The 16806-nt window shown below is 42.6% G+C and overlaps 3 protein-coding genes across 7 annotated transcripts; 2 read left to right on the plus strand and 1 right to left on the minus strand.

Moving 5' to 3' along the window:
* On the plus strand, positions 1-3704 carry IFT25 (intraflagellar transport 25). Its single transcript, XM_075711165.1, has 5 exons — positions 1-98; positions 527-633; positions 1312-1380; positions 2739-2782; positions 3275-3704. The coding sequence occupies exons 1-5, from the start codon at positions 1-3 to the stop codon at positions 3380-3382; spliced, it is 426 nt and encodes a 141-aa protein (XP_075567280.1). The 3' UTR covers positions 3383-3704.
* Positions 3705-3902: 198 nt separating this feature from the next.
* On the minus strand, positions 3903-8895 carry DIO1 (iodothyronine deiodinase 1). Of its 3 annotated transcripts, none has more exons than XM_075710283.1 (4): positions 8365-8895; positions 6437-6578; positions 5037-5236; positions 3903-4560 (listed from the first exon to the last, which is right to left on the minus strand). In XM_075710283.1, exons 1-4 carry the CDS (start codon positions 8503-8505, stop codon positions 4495-4497), a joined length of 549 nt encoding a protein of 182 aa, XP_075566398.1. In that variant the 5' UTR covers positions 8506-8895; the 3' UTR covers positions 3903-4494. The 3 variants fall into 3 exon arrangements, with proteins under 3 accessions (XP_075566398.1, XP_009478378.2, XP_075566397.1); XM_009480103.2 differs by having other exon boundaries at positions 6437-6580; positions 8175-8895; XM_075710282.1 differs by lacking the exon at positions 6437-6578 and having other exon boundaries at positions 8175-8895.
* YIPF1 (Yip1 domain family member 1) lies at positions 8888-16535 on the plus strand. Of its 3 annotated transcripts, none has more exons than XM_075710280.1 (10): positions 8888-9058; positions 9753-9828; positions 10522-10685; positions 11387-11467; positions 11576-11663; positions 11794-11910; positions 12985-13151; positions 13790-13972; positions 14972-15066; positions 16063-16535. In XM_075710280.1, the coding sequence occupies exons 2-9, from the start codon at positions 9798-9800 to the stop codon at positions 15059-15061; spliced, it is 921 nt and encodes a 306-aa protein (XP_075566395.1). In that variant the 5' UTR covers positions 8888-9058; positions 9753-9797; the 3' UTR covers positions 15062-15066; positions 16063-16535. The 3 variants fall into 3 exon arrangements, with proteins under 3 accessions (XP_075566395.1, XP_075566394.1, XP_075566396.1); XM_075710279.1 differs by lacking the exon at positions 8888-9058 and adding an exon at positions 9510-9543; XM_075710281.1 differs by lacking the exon at positions 8888-9058 and adding an exon at positions 9510-9543 and having other exon boundaries at positions 10552-10685.
* The last annotated feature ends 271 nt before the right edge of the window (positions 16536-16806 follow it).

A 16806-nucleotide genomic window follows, 5' to 3' on the forward strand; every position in this document is an offset into this window, starting at 1 on the left:
ATGAGGGCCGCCGACTGGTGCCTGAGCTCGGCGGGGGCTGCCCTCGTCCTGGCCACCTCCAGCGACGAGCAGCACCCCGCCGAGAACATGGCGGACGGGTGAGGAGGGCGCGGGGCGCTGAGGGGCTGCGAGGGCTACGCGGGCCCCGGCGGGAAGCGGCTCCTGCGGGGCGGCCGCTCCCCCAGAGATCCCTCCCGGTGCTGCCGCTACCGCAGCCCGGCACTGCCAGGCTCCGGGTTTTGCTTCCCCGCTCATGTTGGCACGTAATTTAACTCTTTTCTGGGACATCACCCCCCTTCCCCCCCCCCCCCCCCCGAGTCCTTCTGTGGTACTGCTCGGGTACAGAGCATGAACGGTAAAGCAGTAATACCTCCAGAGAGCTTCCCTATTGTCACACAGGGGTTTGCTTAAAATACCCCAAATAAAACATGGCTTTACAGCCTTTTTTTCTTTTTTGGTGATAAATTTCAAGTCGGTTATAGATAGAAAGCCGCAGGTGCGGGTTTTGTCCTTTTTTTCTCTACAGAAGTTCAGAAACCTTTTGGACGACGACAGGCATGTTCCCACAGGAATTCATTATTGGTTTTCCTAAATGTGTAAAAATCAGCAAAGTTGCAATCCAGTGTTACTTGGGTAAGACTTAGTGTATTGCGGTACGTAATACATACTATGTTAAAATGTGTGCGTGCCTATATGTAAATTTTCACAGTAGTGTCACATTCAGTAAGTAGTCACTTCTGACAGATTCATAAAGATTAATTTAATTCATAAAGCTTCATTTAGCATTGTCCTCCACATCCAAAGCTTTTCATAAATAAATCAGAAAAGGAAAATCTACCCTACCTGCACTTGTTTTGTTGTTATAACACCTTGTATTGAGCTTGTAATTAGCTGTTCTGTCACTTAGTGATGGCTGTTCTAATTTAATGGACAGGGCTACAACATGCTCTTTTAATGATTTATTTTGAATATTGATTTTTATAATTTCATAGGACAGAACTCTCTTAGTCTTACTTTTTTAAAAAAATGTGAAGGAAAACGTGAGTTCTAAAACAGACTTACAAGGTCAGAGCATGGAGATGGGAGCTTGACCATTAGCAGGGGCTACGCAAAAGACATGAAAATTTGTTGTCATTTGTCCAACCTAGAATGTGAGGATGGTGGTTGTATTATAGTCCTACCCCGTAAGTTAGAGAAAGAATGGATTAGTTAATGCTTTTAAAGTGCTTTGTAGATGAAAAGTGATGCAATAAATATCATCAATAAAGAATCAGAATTTGTACTGATCCTTTAAATGTATATATATTTTAGTGCGGACCTTAAGGATTGAAAGAAGCGTATCTAAAGACCCAGTAGGTTTTGAACAGTGCATTGAAAAAGGTAAGATTCTGAATCTGAAGTAGTGGGGATTTCATGGGACTGATGTTGATCTTTGTATTTGCCGATTCGTTTACTATTTCTAGGGTTTAGAATAACAAAGCTTGTGTTAGGCAAACTAGGAAGGATTCTGATTGACTTTTATTGCTACTGAGATAATTCATCAAAAATAAAACTTGCTAATGAAGCTTGAAAATGTTTTTTCTCTAGCAAAACAAGGGAGGATAACACTAAGATGTGTGCCCTGGCAGGTGTCTGAGAACAAGATCAGTCACATTGTCAGCCTTTGGTAAAGCCTGGTGACCTAGACTACTTTTGTCAATTTTAGTTAGTCTTGGTTAGTATTCTAATTGCATGTTTCACAAGGATCCCTGTTTTCCTGCAAAAATTGCTTATGATGTTATACCATGGAGTAGTTCTCACAGTAACTTAATTACATTTTCACCTTAGCTGCCTGAATAATTTCAGTGATGCTCTTCTGGAGGGAACTATCACTTTTTGCATACCTAATAGCAAATTCTTTGGGCTCCCCATTGGTTTCTTTAAACATCGAGTGAAAACATGGACATTTTGGAAAAATAGCAAGGCTTCTGGTCATGTAGCCTGGTGCTATATAGCACCATTTTCCCAACTTGAAAAATGTATTTTTAGATGGATAATGATAAACAAATACACTGGGAAGCAATCCTCTTTATTCTAAAGTTAAGTCTTAATTTTATGCCTTTGACTAAGTATACATAGGTTGTAAAATAACACTTATAAAATTGAGTTTAGATTTTAGTTAGGTGCTGTTTAGCCATACAGCTAAAAACATCCTTTTTATCATTATTGATACACTATAATTTTTTCAGTGAGTCACTTCAACCCCATGTCTACTTGTTGAGTAGTCAAGTGTGACTTGATGATTATTTTATTATATGTTAATGTAATAGACATATTTAAATGAAGTTTATGAACACTGATGGTCTATGTAGCAGTTTGGAGGTGTAAAATGCTGTATGAGAGCTAAAAGCACTACTTGTACACTTGCTTTTATGTTCCAAAAATTAAAAACAGACTCACATAGTATAATAGAGTGCCATTTCCTGCATTGTTTGGTTGGTTTGGTTTTGTTTTTTTTTTTTTTTTAATGCCTCTTGGGTGACATTTTATAGAACGATGTAATGAGTGGGATATATATACACACACCCCGGTATATTGCAAAAAGTATTTCTCTTAAATCACCTTGTAAAAAAAGAACAATTTCTACATGCAGTGTAAGTTCACGGTCCTTAAACTCTCTTGCACTCTGAAGTCCAGTGAAAAACTTTCACAGCATTGCACATTATTATTCATTATTTGCTTTAAAATGTATTTTCTAGATTTGCAACACACAGAAGGACAGCTTCAAATGGAAGAATTTCCTGTGAGTATTTACAGTGTACATCAGTAGTGGTTCATGACATGGGATGTCTAGACTAACTGGGGAGAAACCATGAAAAAACAAAACATGTCTTTATTTACAATTATTGTTAAATTGATGTTAGATACAGGAATTTGTAGATCACGGTATGAAATTGCACTTCCCAGCTGTTCCTTTGTAGATTACGGTATGAAATTGCACCTGCCTACTGCTCACAACTATGTGAAAGATCTCTTTCCAGAAGTGTAGCAATCTTTCCTCCTTCAGTTGTGGCCTTTAAGGCTGCCGTATTCGGGAGGGACGGGACTTTTTTGAATTGCTGTCATCTAAAGAAGCTCTGAAGCTGGCTAGATGTATTCAAAGAGCTTGATTTATGTGTAATTCGGAAACGGACACAGAAATATCTAGATCCTTCTGTCTAACAGACTTCTGCAAATATTGTTTGATAGGTATGTTACTACAGAGAATGCAATAACATTTTTTTTCCTTCTACAGCTTCCTGATTTCCAAGCCACTTACTTGCGTTTTATCATCAAATCTGCCTTTGATCATTTTGTATCCGTGCACCGGGTGATGGCAGAGGGCACAGCAGAAAACACTTAAGTCCAGCTTAAATTTGTATCTCAGTTTTTTTTATAAAGAAGTTATATTTTGATATCTGTAGAACAGAGAATATTTATTATTAAAAGCTTGTATTAAAGTGTTTTTTGAAGGTATGGATGTAGTTTCCCCACTAGTTTAATGTATGTAATGCAGTACTCCTGTTAATTGTAGTAACAGCTTTCTGGTTTTATAACCTAGACTGTTACCGTAGAACACTTGAACATAATTGAGTCCAGTTAAATTAGTATGTTTATATGAGGCTTTCTTAATATATGAATTAAAACTCGATTGCCTGTAAAATGTTAAATAGGAAAAAAAAAAGTGTGAAATACATAAATGGTACATATTACTTCCTACTGTCAAACAAGTCCTTCAGAAGTTCTTAAATTGGTAACTTTCTCATCAACTCAAACTGTTCAATAGTAATAGGATGAATATAAATGTCTATTAATGCTGAGAAATAACGGGGGTGGAGAGGGGCAGGGTGGGGAGGGAAATAATCTGAAGCCATGTGAAATCCTCTAATAGATTTTTAATAATTGCAGATCAATCCCTTGTTTCTATAAATATTTTCTACAATCAGGTCACGGCTGTCTGTGCTTTATGCTATGACTGTCATAACAAATATTAATAGAAACAAATGTTGATAGAGATTGTCTTGTTCAGAAGCCTTCTGAAGTCAGTGAAAGTGAACATTGTATGTATACAAGAGAAGGAGAATAATGTGAAATCAGTTGTTTCGCATGCCAGTCAACTTTTGCAAATGTCACCACTGCTGGAGTTTATCCTGCACGGTATTTCTTACAAATGTAAACGTTGGTATCCAGTCCTGACAGCTCAATGGACCCAACTACAACTCATTACTGCATGCAGCGTAAGCATAGTAAGATACTACAGTGCAGTAGCTGGGGTTGTAGCGATGAGACTTGAAAACCTCCATACAAACACATAATGAACCACATCACAGATGCTCTTTAGAGACACATACATTATTCTTTTTCTTGTTGTCTCCACTGTTATTTTTAAATTATTTTTTTTTCTTCTTATGTCTCTGAAAACTTTTTTTTTTTTTTTTATCCAGATAGTCTTCACTCTGAAGTCCTCTTCTTTTTCTATTTCAGTTTTTCCAGGATGGCACGTATTTCCTGGGGGTGGTAATTCCAAGGCCCCACTCCTCCCTGCAAAGGCAATAAAATGATATGGTGATGCTCAAGCAGACAAAGCAGAAGTCCTTCAGAGCACAGCAGTTGCACCAGAACTGTGGGCAGGCGTGCTTGGGCTTCCTTTGCATGACAGCCATTGCGTGGGAGATGGTGTATGCACAGGTTACACCCTGCTGTGTAACTGGGACAGGGCCAACATCTGGATCCTGGAGCCGGAAAGTGTTCCTGGATCTCACAGCTTAGATGTACCTAGGTTTCCTAATGAGCCAAAAGATAAATATTTGAGCAAGACTAAGGTGTACATCAAATACGTACATTATAAAGGCCCAGACTGGTTTTGCTGCAAGTCCTTTTCTCCCCACAGTTAACAGTGAATTGTGAAATTTTTAGCTCTCAAACGGAATGAAATACTGATTGTTAAATGTAAAGCATTCTCAAATTATTTTGAAATTTAAAAATCTCAATATATTGTACTCGTTGATATTTTTTACCTTGTAGATGACTTTCCTTCCTTGAAGTAGATACAGTCGTTCTGGCAATGCAGCATATTTTGAACTGCTCAGGTTTTCCATAGTGTCTAAAACCACTGGACATAAAGGATTATTTTTCTGAAGAAACTGTGCTGCAATTTTTCGTTCTTCAAGGCTTCGGTGATTTTTAATAACAATATTGTTTTTAAAAGCCCATCCATCTAAAACAAACGAGAAAGGGATTTAGCAAGGAACATTTTGAATAGGTGTTAAGGGTGATGTACTGTGTGTCATATCCCAAAACTGTGTTAAAAGAATACTGCAATTTACTCCTAACACCAAAACTTGCCATGAAATGAAAGCTCCCCCCTGGGAGTATGAGAGCACTAGAGCTTTTCAAATAAGTGGCCCCAAGATCTATTTTTTTTTTCCTTTAATTTCAGTAAACTGTATTTTCCCCTTGCCCTGAATTTGTAAATATTTGATGTATTTTAGCTGAAATTTTCCCACATAAATCAACCCTAGAAAGATATCAGGTGGGGGATGTATATCCTATTTGGGTAAGGTTTGTCAAAATTACTGGCGCAGAGAGGATTCTAAAATGGTAAGTAGTGCTATCGGCTGATACCTGTTCATTTAGCACAGTCGCAACAATAGTACTGTTCATGCTGCTTGATTCTACTCATTAAGCCTATAAAACAAAATTTCAGATCTGTGAGAAGTGAAACATTTAAGCCAGGGCACACCTTCCTTTTTCAGAAATATGCAAACACACATTTGCACCCAGCTCTTCTAGTAAAGTAGAAACTAGTAAAAGGTTTTGATGACTGGCTGAGTTATCTTTTTCTCAACTACTGGAAGTGGTGTATTGTTAGAAAACATGAAAACTGTAAATGTTACATTTTACAAAACGGCCTTAACCCTGGGATAAAATCAGTGCCAATGTGCTACTTAGAGTCCAGCGTAGATAAGAGTGTATATAGTTTGTTTGCTAAATTTTTCAAGTTAGAGTCTGCATCCTGTTCTTGAGACGTGTTAAAACCGATTTTTTTTTAAAGCACGTAATGTACTGGCATTGTACACTTAACCTTTGTTCTATGAAATGTTGGGGTTATTTTCCCTTCCAAAAGGAGCTGTACTAACACCGAGAGGAAGTTTTGTAAAGATGTAACTATGTGCTTCACCTTCACAGAGATGAGTGTCTTCAGCAGGAGTATCTTGGTGTAAAGTCAGATCTGTGAGTAAAATCTTTGGAGAATTAGGGACAGACTGGTCCCTAGGTTTGGTGTTGCCACTTTTGATTTGAGGAAGGTTTCTTTCCTGTTTGCAGTTCCCTCCCTTGCTAACATACTTTTCTTGCTAAAGGGAATGATAATGTGTCGGAAGTTTTGGTAAGCATTACTGTGATGTTTGTACTGTACCTACTGCATGAGCTTCTTCGATGTAGACGATAAGGAAATCTGCTATTGAGTTGAAATCTTTGACGAGCTTGTTGAACTCATCAAATTTTAACATAAATGAAGGTCAGGTGCAACTTCCGAAATTCAGGATTAAAGGTCGGTTGTCTGGAAAAAAACAGGATAGTTTGTGGTTAAATCAGTGGAGGGAGGAAGGACAGAATTAAATGCATACACTGAACTGAGCCTCTTAGGTAAGTCACCCCATAACTTTCTTAGGATGTTAAAATCGGCAGCAGAACATCTGCATCTATGCAAAACGGACATAAAGATGCTTTCTCTTCCCTAGCCTGGCTCTGACCTGTGCTGGATCCAGCAATGAGCTTAACCGAGGGGGACCCTTTCCTTTGTAAAGCCCAGTAAAGGCAGAAGGCACTGAGCAGTCACACGGCTTCTCTCTTGTGTCCTCATCATGAGAGCCAACTCTCAAGTTACCAACATTTTGGGATAGGGAACTGATCTAAAATGGATATACAGTGTGTAGCACATCGCTGCCTCGCTGAGATCCTTTGTACAAAGGAACTTCAAAAATACTAAACATGATCATCTGCAAGGTTTTTCAAAGGATGGGTTCAGAGATGTCTTAATGCTGTTTAATGAACCTACTGGACTTGTCTTGGTTTTTTTCAGAGGTGTCAGTTCTAGCTGAGCTGAGTGGAAGCCGCGCTTTTTGGTCAAGCATCACAGGCTTTCATGCTTTCAATGTATTTCTGCAATTTCCTGTCCAAACAGAACTCTGGTTATACATTATTATTTATTAAACTAATGTTACACAAGCCACTGGCAAAAGTGTCTATGCAGTTGCTTACAAATTAACACATTATGTGCCCACAGGTGTTAGCATCTGTTTAATGGATTGCAAGGCTTCTATTTAAGAGAACTTGCATGATTTTTAAGCACCTCTTGTAGTCTATGGTCACACTGAATTATCTGAAATTTGTTCAAGATCTTCCTTCTGGCTGGGCTTAACTTCAAAAACTGCTGCTAGCATAGATACACATCCTAAAGAATCTAATAAAGGGGGTACCTTCCTGTAGATATTGTGTATCTTTTTTCCAAATTTGCATCCTATTTTCTACATAAATATATATAATTATAAAAGCAGAGTTAGAGAAGGATGTAATCCCTCCTGTGGGGATCAGGACTGCAGCTTAATGATTAATTCCACGTTCTACAGAGATATCAGTGGGAGGCAGTGGACAAAGTACAAAGCAGCTTCTTTTTCTTCTGCTTTATTTTTAGTCAGTTTGAATCTGCAAAAAAACCACCGAGTGCTTTCTAGGCTTTAGGCTGTCTAAGGGAGCTGGTGTGGGACTTTACGTACAGGGAATGGCAGCCAATGCTTGTGAATCACTGCACACGGTTCTGACTCTGGGTTTTCTCTCCCTAAAATGAATTACTATCTTGGCTTTCACAGAAGAAGTATTTCCAGGCAGAGCCAGCTTTTGCAAGAGGTTCATAAACTTACTGGCGTAAAAGGGTATTGTAGCCAGGATTATAAACACAGGTTATTTTTGAAAATCAAGAGGCAGACAGCTGGCATGGATGTGCTGCATCTTTTCTATCAAACAAGCGCTGTTAGTCTGGTCGGTCCGCTTTGTCGTGCACTCTCATGCCAGCTGCCTGTCCCTATTCCCTCAGCAGCCTCTTCTCATTTATTCTCTTAGCCAACCAAACCCATCTACACAGCTGATTTACTTACCTTGCATGAAATCAAAGAGGTGACGAACTTCCCCGTGGAAAGTCACCACCGGCGTGTTGGGAGCAGAGTGTCCCTCATAGGCTTCATCCTCCAGCCTCTTCCACTTCACCTTCAGCACAAAGAGCAAATACTTGAAGCTGAAGAAAGTCGGACCCCAGTTTTCATAGCTGAACTTTGGATTCTCATTCATTCTGCTCTTTTCACCCTGTTTTAGAATGTATCTTTTCATGGCATTAGGGAACAGTATCATCAGCGTTTTGCCAATGACAACGCACGTAGTAACGTGCAGAAGAATCAGGATTTTTTGCAGGAATACCCTGACTCCGAACATCGTGGTGGAGGAGGTCTGGCCGCTTCTGACGGGAACGCAGCGCGACGGCAGGGGCAAAGGTAGAGGATGAGGGGGAGGAAAAACGTTCACGTGTTTGGCCAAATTTCTGCCTTGCCTTGCACCCCGTCACCTCTCCGTGGACTTCAGCGTCTGGGTGAGCAAGGGGCCTGTCAGCTGCACTAGCTCTATCTACACAAAGGCATTAATTACAGCGATGGATAGATTTTTAGTGCTAACTGCACAGTTACAAGGCTTATTCACAAATATGTTGTGTATTTTACTAATGAGATGGGCTGAATCAGGATGTTTTCTCAGAACCACAGACTGAAGGTAAGAACGACGTTAGCAGTACTCGAGGGTCTGATCCTGCCAGCAGTCACGCGTTTAGCCCCTGCACGTGCAGAGCTTGGAGCTCTAAAATTTTTTGTACAGGACCGTCGATGCTGATGCATCCAAGGGCCTTGGATCGATGCAGCCATTTGCATTTTGCATGTGCTGTGCAAAGTGTCCTGTTCCTTCAGCTCTGCCTCCTTTGGTGTGCCGCTGCACACTGGTATTTGTCACTTTGGGGCTGGAAGGATACCCCCAAAATGTCTATCCCCCATTATATATAACATATAAAAGATAAATTATCAAAATATCTAGTATACATTTATAATAGAATATATAAACATATACGTCTAATCTATATGTGTGTGTATATACGTATGAAACACGCATACACACGGCAGCCGGTGCCCCGCTCCGGTAACACCCGCCCAGCGGGGTTCAGGACGCGGGGACGGCGCAGCCCCGGAGCCTCCCCCGGGCGCCGCGGGCTCTTTAAGGGGGCGGGCGGAGGCGGAAGGGGAAGCACCGCGTGGCTTCTGATTGGCCGGCGAGACGAGCGTCGCCGGTATGTTTCTTTCGAGCCAGAGAGGCGGGGGAAGAGAAGAGAGCAGCGGGGCTGCTGATTGGCTGTCGCCGCGCAGCGCCTGCTGCCCCTTTAAGGGAGCGGAGCGGCCGGTGCCGGGAGCGGTTGGGCTGCGGGGCCCGGAGGTGCGGGGGCTTCCCCGGTCCTGCGCCGGGGCCGCGGCCGCGGCCGGACCCGGGCGGGGGGTGTCAGGGGCGGCCGTGGGGGACGTGGGCTGGCTCGGGCGGCCTGGGGCAGCGGCAGCGGCCGCGGGCGGCAGCCGGGACTGGCACGCAGGGAAGGGGACGGGATGGGCGCGGGGGCGGTGGGATCAGCGCTGCCGCCTGTCTTTCAGGAGGGTGGAGGCCTGGGGGACCTGTTCCTCAACCTAAGCGGATGAATGGCGACTGTGGATGACCTCAAATTCCAAGGTAACCGCGAGGTTTGGGGCCCAGCCGACGGAGTGGTCAAACTCTTAGAGGCTTGGAAGCGTTTCTGAGCTTCGCTTTGGGTTCCTCTGAATAAAAGCTTCCTTCAAGTTTTGCCAGTAGTGTCAGGAATATCTCCAGTTCTCTGAGATAAGATTGTGCTGTCGGTGAGCTAAAAAGCGTTACATGTGTTGACTGAAATCCTTTGTGATGGGAAGTTAAAGCTGAAAATGGGCAGAGCGCGCCGTAATTTGGAATGGACTGTAGTTCCAGGCTTGCTTAAGCATGTGTATTGCTAAATAAATTCAGGTCTGAAAAAACTAATTTTTGGAGAGCATTAAAATTGCCCATTTCTACAGCCTTTTCAGAGAGGCAGCTTCCCCCTGCCCTTGCAGAACGCTGCTGATTCTCAGACTGGGGCTGATCGCAGGAAGGAAAGGCAGGCTTCAGGGGTGCTAGTTTATCACACAGGGCAGGTTAGCAGGAAAGCAAGCCTTGCACTTTGTTAACTAAGTAAATGTTCAGCTTGATCCTTTTCAGTTTGGGCTTTAAGAAACGGATCATATTTGACATACCTACACTAGCGATGTATCCTTTCTTGGGCTGTGTAGGGGTCTTAATGTAGTTTTTTGAGCCACAAAATCAAAGATTTTGGTAGCTTGATCATTGCCTCTCTTGTAATGTACTTATTTGCAGAATTTGACGATGCAGCTAATTTGCTTGCAGCAAATCCTGATGCTACCACAATAAGCATTGACGAGCCAGTTGAAATCCCCAAGAATCAGCACGGCCGTCTGCAGGAGTCAGGGAGGGAAGAGGATGATGAACTACTGGGGACCGATGACTCCGATAAAACGGAGGTAATGCTCTTACACCTACAGTGCCTCCATCGGCGCGTATACAAACAGCGCTGACAATGCTGAGATATTTCTAGAGGATACCAGAGATTCATGCTGGGTGACATAAAACTCTTTCTTCTTTGTCACAGGTTACTTTCTCAGTAGCAGAGTTGGCAGAAGCAAACGTGCGTTGGCTCTTCAGCCATTGTAGTCTGCAGCCTAGGAAATTGAACTGAAATGGTGGTGATTTAAGCTAAGCAAATAGGCCAGGAGATGAGTGCAGCAGCAGCTGAAAACCCAGCACCATGTTTGTTTCTGTCAGTTCTGCTGTGGGGTTGGTGACTCTGGCAGGAGAGCAGGGAACTTTGAAATGGCCAGGGCTTGTCTGAAGGCTCAGCTAATGCAGCCGCCAACAACAGGGCAACGACAACGAGGGAACCTGTCATGCCGATGAAGGCATGTGTTATAAACGATGTGGCGAAAGGTAGTATCTGGCTGCTCATTTGGCCACTATTCTGCTTGCAGGGAGATAAGAGACTAGCTGCTGCTAATAAATACTGGCAGGGGAAAGAGAAACTATTAAGTAATTCATAGTAAGCACTACCCTGTTAAGTTTGTTTTGTGTCCACATAGAGAAATCATTTAACTATTGTGTAAATGATCTAATAATGCATAAGTTGCATGCTTGTAATGTTTTTCATGTTGCCTCTCCCACCATACAGCTGCTTGCAGGACAGAAGAAAAGTGCCCCTTTCTGGACATTTGAGTACTACCAGACGTTCTTCGATGTGGACACTTACCAGGTTAATACTCCACTCCAGAGGAGAACTGTTGTCTGAACTATGCCTTACCCAGACATGGAGTTTTTCCATTTTGCATCTTCAGTCAGACAAATCTGTATGTTTTCATAGGTCCTGGACAGAATCAAAGGTTCGGTTTTCCCAGTACCAGGGAAGAACTTTGTAAGGCTGTATATCCGCAGCAATCCTGACCTTTATGGTAGGTATGAGGTGTGAGAAGTTCTCTTCTGTGCTAAATATTTCAAGTTTGTATTTCCTTTTACTTGCTAACCTTAAAAAAACCAAGAGGGCAGAAGAGTTGTTATTGAACTTGTTTGTTTCCTTTTAAGGTCCCTTTTGGATATGTGCCACACTTGTCTTTACCATTGCTGTTAGTGGCAATCTCTCGAATTTCTTTATACATCTGGGCAAGCCAACATACCACTATGTGCCCGAGTTCAGAAAAGGTTTGTACGTAGTCGATACAGTCCTGAGGTTTTGGGTTTGGGTTTTTTGTTTTGTTTTGTTTATAACGTGCTAATGAAATAATATAAAAACAGGTCACAGCTTTGATTTAGCAGAGCCTTTTGATTGATTGCTTTGTTTAAATTTTTAGAGATGCAAAATAAATCCTTAAAGTGGGCTGTAACTGGCTGAACCCTACTCCTCCAGAGCATAAAGTAGTTACAGGGTTTTAGTAGAGCAGGCAGGAGTGATTAGAGCAGTTATATTTCTAGCCTTAGTGAATGTCCCCTTGAACAGAGAGTGAAAGCGCAGCAGTGGCCACGGTGGTGCTTTTGTAGGTGCCTTCCTGGATCCACGGCCTTCTAGGAGCCTGCAGGCCTCAGACAGAAAATGCCTGAATTAGAGTATTACTTATACTGCCTGCTGAGGGCTGGAAGTTGTAACCTTCTGGCAAACTCGAAAATAAGCAAAAGATGCTCAACTGATACGTGCCCCAGAGAACTCGGAGTGAGGAGCCAATTGGCTATATGTGTCCTTGTAGTTTGAAGGAGACTGCCGTGCCCTGCAGAGGAACATGGCTTCTGTTTGTTTCCAAAATCCACAGCGTACTTGGAAAAACACTGCCATTTGGGAATCCAGTCACTTGCATAATTTCAGATTTGACGCTTGTGTCTGTGTTTTCTTTCAACTTCTTTAGCATGTCTGCATTCTATTCTCATTTTTCAGTAGCTGTTAGTAGCTGAATTTCTATTTTCAACTAAGTTTTTCTTTTTTCCGTGGCTCTTCCTTTCACACTGAAAACTGATAGAATTTTGTACACAGGTGTAATAAAGAAATTGAAAATATCAAGAGAATACTTTCTGGAGTCTTTACTTTTAAACTAACTCGAAGTGCTGGAACAGTAGTGGGTGTAAACTGGATATAAATGCAAAATTCTCAGTTTATTAATAATTCAAACTTTATATTTTGAAAGTAACTTCAAAGGTAGCTTTCTAGTTTTCAGGCTAGATGCTTCTGTGTGTTTGATTCTGTCTGGTATTCTACGTAGAATGTGAAATCTTCTGTCATATTTCCAGTGTCCATAGCAGCAACAACGATTTATGCATACGCTTGGCTTGTTCCCCTTGCTCTCTGGGGATTCCTGATGTGGAGGAACAGTAAAGTTATGAACATTGTCTCCTACTCGTTCCTGGAGATAGTGTGTGTATATGGCTACTCCCTCTTCATTTACATTCCCACAGCGGTACGTATGGCCTAAAGAGTGCATTTCTATTACATGCCCTGCACAACGGTCCTGGTTTAGAAAATTTGCTATTTCTTATAATATTGTTCATATTAGACAAAATCTTGGGGACCGGGCAAATCATTTGCTCCTTTTGCTTGGCTAGAATAAAGCTTTTTGTTGAACCTTGCCTAGTGTAAAGATGTCCTGTGGGTCCTGGAAAAGCCCAGGACAGGTCATTTCCCCAGAGGCAGCAAATCCAAGCAAGGGTGCTGCTGGCAAGCCTGGCAGGCAGCCCGAGGCAACTTCAGGAATCGGGATGTGTGTGTCCCCAAGGTACAGACATCAGTGTGCAGGATGGCAATGCTGATGGCTCAGAGGACAAGTTTCCCTGGCAGGGACCAAACTGGGCCACTCTGGCAAGGGGCAGGCCTTGGAGGGAGTGCCATAACTCGGGGGACACACTCATGTCATGTCTGGGAGTAAAGCTCATCACTGCTGCTATTCTTTCCTCAAATAACAGAGACATACCAGATAAGGCATGAGTTAATTTGTGCACAAATTGCTGGAAGTGATGAAATGTCACAGAACAATGCATTAAATAAATGAATCCCCATTTCACACAGTCTCTTTAACAATCATTTTCTGCCCTTTTACAGATTTTATGGATCATTCCACAAAAAGTGGTGCGCTGGGTCCTGGTGATGTTCTCCCTGTGTCTTTCGGGGTCTGTTTTGGTGATGACCTTTTGGCCTGCTGTCCGAGATGACAACCGGAGGATCGCGCTGGCGACCGTGGGGACGATTGTTCTGCTTCATGCCCTGCTGGCTGTTGGTTGTTTGGTATGACACTGCCTTTCCTTTTCTCTAACATGTTATTTCCTGGGACTGGCGACATGTTACGGTGCAGGGAAGGAGGGGTTGGCTGGTTGCTGAAAAATCTTTTTTGATAAAGAAAGAAATAGTACTTCTGAAAAACCTCCAAAGTAAAAGCTGCAATTGTTTCAAACAGCAAAAATTCACGCCAATCTGACTTTGACAGTGCCACTAACAAACTCAGTAATGAATATGTCTTTAGCACAAAATCACTCACTGAATAGTCTTAAATTTATCTGGAATGCATCATAGTATCAGTAAAGCATTAATCTTTATTGTATCCAGTCGCAGCTTATTCCAATGAGTACTATGCCTAGTTAGTCCTTTAAAATGATTGAATGTTCAATATGTAGTGTGTGCTTATGAGTTTTATGTATGAATACATAAACCTGCTAGAACTTAGTAAAATGTCAGCATTATGAAAACAGAAGACCCTAACACTACTGAAATACATAGGGATGAGAACTTAAGTTATTTGTTGTCTCTTTGTTGCGGTAGGTAGAAAGATATCATCCAGGCTTCAGTTCTGTTCCCTGACCCCAGCTTCTAGAGTAGATGGATTTGGTTCCCTGCAGCTCGGGGCACAGGGAAGCGAAGGCAAAACACAACTCTGGTGTCAGCAGGAGATGTGCAGCTGACTTCAGTTGGGCTCCTGTGACCGGAGACTGCCTGGAGCTTCATCAGTTAAAACAGCAAACAGTCGAACAGATTTCTGCAATCCAATCCTTTCCAGTACAGGGCTTTTTCAAAGGCCTTAGCTGCTAACTGTTATATTTAAACGTACCGTTTAGAGCACCATTTTAGTTGACCATTTCTAATCTGACAAAACCAGAAAAGATCCACATTTGCCATTTCAATGCTGTCTTTGTACCTTGTGAGTACTGGGTGTGGAAGGAGAGAGCTGGGTTGAGGCAGTACTGTTTCTTTCTCTTTAAGTAGTGTTTTTCTCCCTCTGTAATAATGTAGGCATACTTTTTTGATGCCCCTGAACTGGATTTTCCTGCACCTATTATCCCTGCTCACAATGGAACAACAGTAGTAACAAAGAGTCAGTAAATAAGGTAAGAATTCAATCTGAACTTTCTTCTGTAATCATCACAGACACCTTGAAACTTTTCCCCATTACTATGGTTGAGTTGAAAAGGGTTAAACAGACCAATTTTGCCAAATGGCACCTATATATAAATACCATACATTAACTTGCACTTGTAAGTTTTAAGTATAGCCATAAAAACATAAAAGACTCTGAGGAACAAAGACATGTTATCTTTCTTTTCTTTGAGGTTTACTCTTGGCGAGGAAATACACATTTAAATAATCTACTCAGTCCCAGAGGTCTTTTCAAAGATTCCCGCCCCCCCCTCAATCTCTTACAAAAGTACAAAACTGTTTGTTAGAATTTGTCCTGCACAAGTAAAACTTAAGCAATAAACCATTATTCTCCTATTTCCCTTTCCATTTAATGTTAAAAGTAAATTGGATTTTGTCCACCTTGCTGTTTGTGTCAGTGTTTCAGAGCAGCAGCTCTGCGTACAGGGACATCCATGTACTGTCAAAGCAGGGCTGACTCGGAGCCTGAGCCACCCCTACAGACTGCATTCCTTGTGTGGGATGGTTTGCTTCCTGGTACCTGGGAGTGCTGCCAGGCAGATAACATTGGAATTCTGTTGCAGAGATGAGACATGGAGCAGGTCCAGGAAAAGGCTAATAGACATGCAGAGGCCAGGCCTCTGCAAGTATACCAGCCACAAATGTGTATGTGGAAATCGGAATATTTACTGACTAGAAGCTATATTAATTAAAAAAAAAAAAAAAAAAAAGGCAAATATGCCTAGCCAAAATGATCATAAGAAGTTACTAGCTGTGACACAATCTGATTGTGCAGATCAATTTTAGAAGCTTTCCTCCTGCAACATCAGTTCCTCATGTCAGGTGCCTATTAAGATTCAATATGATAGTAATGAATTTAAGTATTTAGATATAAATATGCACCTTATTGTGTCCTGTGGTGCCTGTGAGGAGCTGTAATATTCATAAGAGTTATTTGTCTCTTTCAGATTGCAATGCCTGTTTCTCCATCTGTACAGTAATTTTATTTTAGATTATTTTTTCACTGAAGAACATGGGAAGTGGAAGTTTTTTGTAAAAGGACGGACAGTGATGTCCTACGGACTTAGCAGACATCTCCATGCTCACTGCAGACTGACTGGTTCCATAAGGAAGGTGAACTGTTGATCTTACAGCAGTTTTTCTTAAATTCTGTCTGCACTCACCACACTCTTTTACCTCCGAATAAAGCGTTCTGAAGGTGATTTCTTATTTTGTTAATGATCTAATACTCTTCCTCTAAAGCTGTCGAGAGGGTTTGATAAGAGGTGTGAGGGTGGGGTGGAGGCGAGACAGATTTTGCCGTTGCTGTCGAACCACCTTGAGGCCCGTGTGTGCAGCCGCCAAGCGCTTCAGTAGCAAACGCCACCCTGAAAGCGGTTCACGCTGTCCCCGCCGCTTTCCCGGGTCCAGCTGCGTTCTTTCCTCTCAGCCACGCTCTCCCTCCCCACGGCGCTCTGGAACGTTTCCCGCTGTCCCTCAGGCCAGCGCTGACGGGCCCTGCTGGACCCTCCGCCGTCGCGCAGGGCCCCGGGCCAGCCGCGCTGGCCCCCGGGCGGGCGAGGGGCCGTCTGGCGGGGCTGGGGCCCGCCTCGGTGCGCGGGCGCCACAGGGCCGCCGCGCGGCGCGGGGCACGCCGGGACTTGTAGTCCTCCTGCGCTCGCCGGCTCGTCACTTCCACGCAGGGGGCGGGG

Source organism: Pelecanus crispus, chromosome 5 (assembly GCF_030463565.1).
Source record: "Pelecanus crispus isolate bPelCri1 chromosome 5, bPelCri1.pri, whole genome shotgun sequence".
Lineage (NCBI taxonomy): Eukaryota > Metazoa > Chordata > Aves > Pelecaniformes > Pelecanidae > Pelecanus > Pelecanus crispus.

What these genes read in the sequence shown, in the direction of transcription:
- IFT25 (XM_075711165.1), top strand. Translation starts at nt 1, where the DNA reads ATGAGGGCCGCCGACTGGTGCCTGAGCTCGGCGGGGGCTGCCCTCGTC. An exon ending in TGAACAGTGCATTGAAAAAG is followed by an intron (nt 1,381 to 2,738) that starts GTAAGATTCTGA and finishes TGTATTTTCTAG; the next exon opens with ATTTGCAACACACAGAAGGA. An exon ending in TTCAAATGGAAGAATTTCCT is followed by an intron (nt 2,783 to 3,274) that starts GTGAGTATTTAC and finishes TTCCTTCTACAG; the next exon opens with CTTCCTGATTTCCAAGCCAC.
- DIO1 (XM_075710282.1), bottom strand. Translation starts at nt 8,505, where the DNA reads ATGTTCGGAGTCAGGGTATTCCTGCAAAAAATCCTGATTCTTCTGCAC. An exon ending in CCTCTTTGATTTCATGCAAG is followed by an intron (nt 5,237 to 8,174) that starts GTAAGTAAATCA and finishes CGTTTGTTTTAG; the next exon opens with ATGGATGGGCTTTTAAAAAC. An exon ending in GAAGGAAAGTCATCTACAAG is followed by an intron (nt 4,561 to 5,036) that starts GTAAAAAATATC and finishes TTGCCTTTGCAG; the next exon opens with GGAGGAGTGGGGCCTTGGAA.
- YIPF1 (XM_075710280.1), top strand. Translation starts at nt 9,798, where the DNA reads ATGGCGACTGTGGATGACCTCAAATTCCAAG. An exon ending in TCGATGTGGACACTTACCAG is followed by an intron (nt 11,468 to 11,575) that starts GTTAATACTCCA and finishes ATGTTTTCATAG; the next exon opens with GTCCTGGACAGAATCAAAGG. An exon ending in TGTGCCCGAGTTCAGAAAAG is followed by an intron (nt 11,911 to 12,984) that starts GTTTGTACGTAG and finishes TCATATTTCCAG; the next exon opens with TGTCCATAGCAGCAACAACG.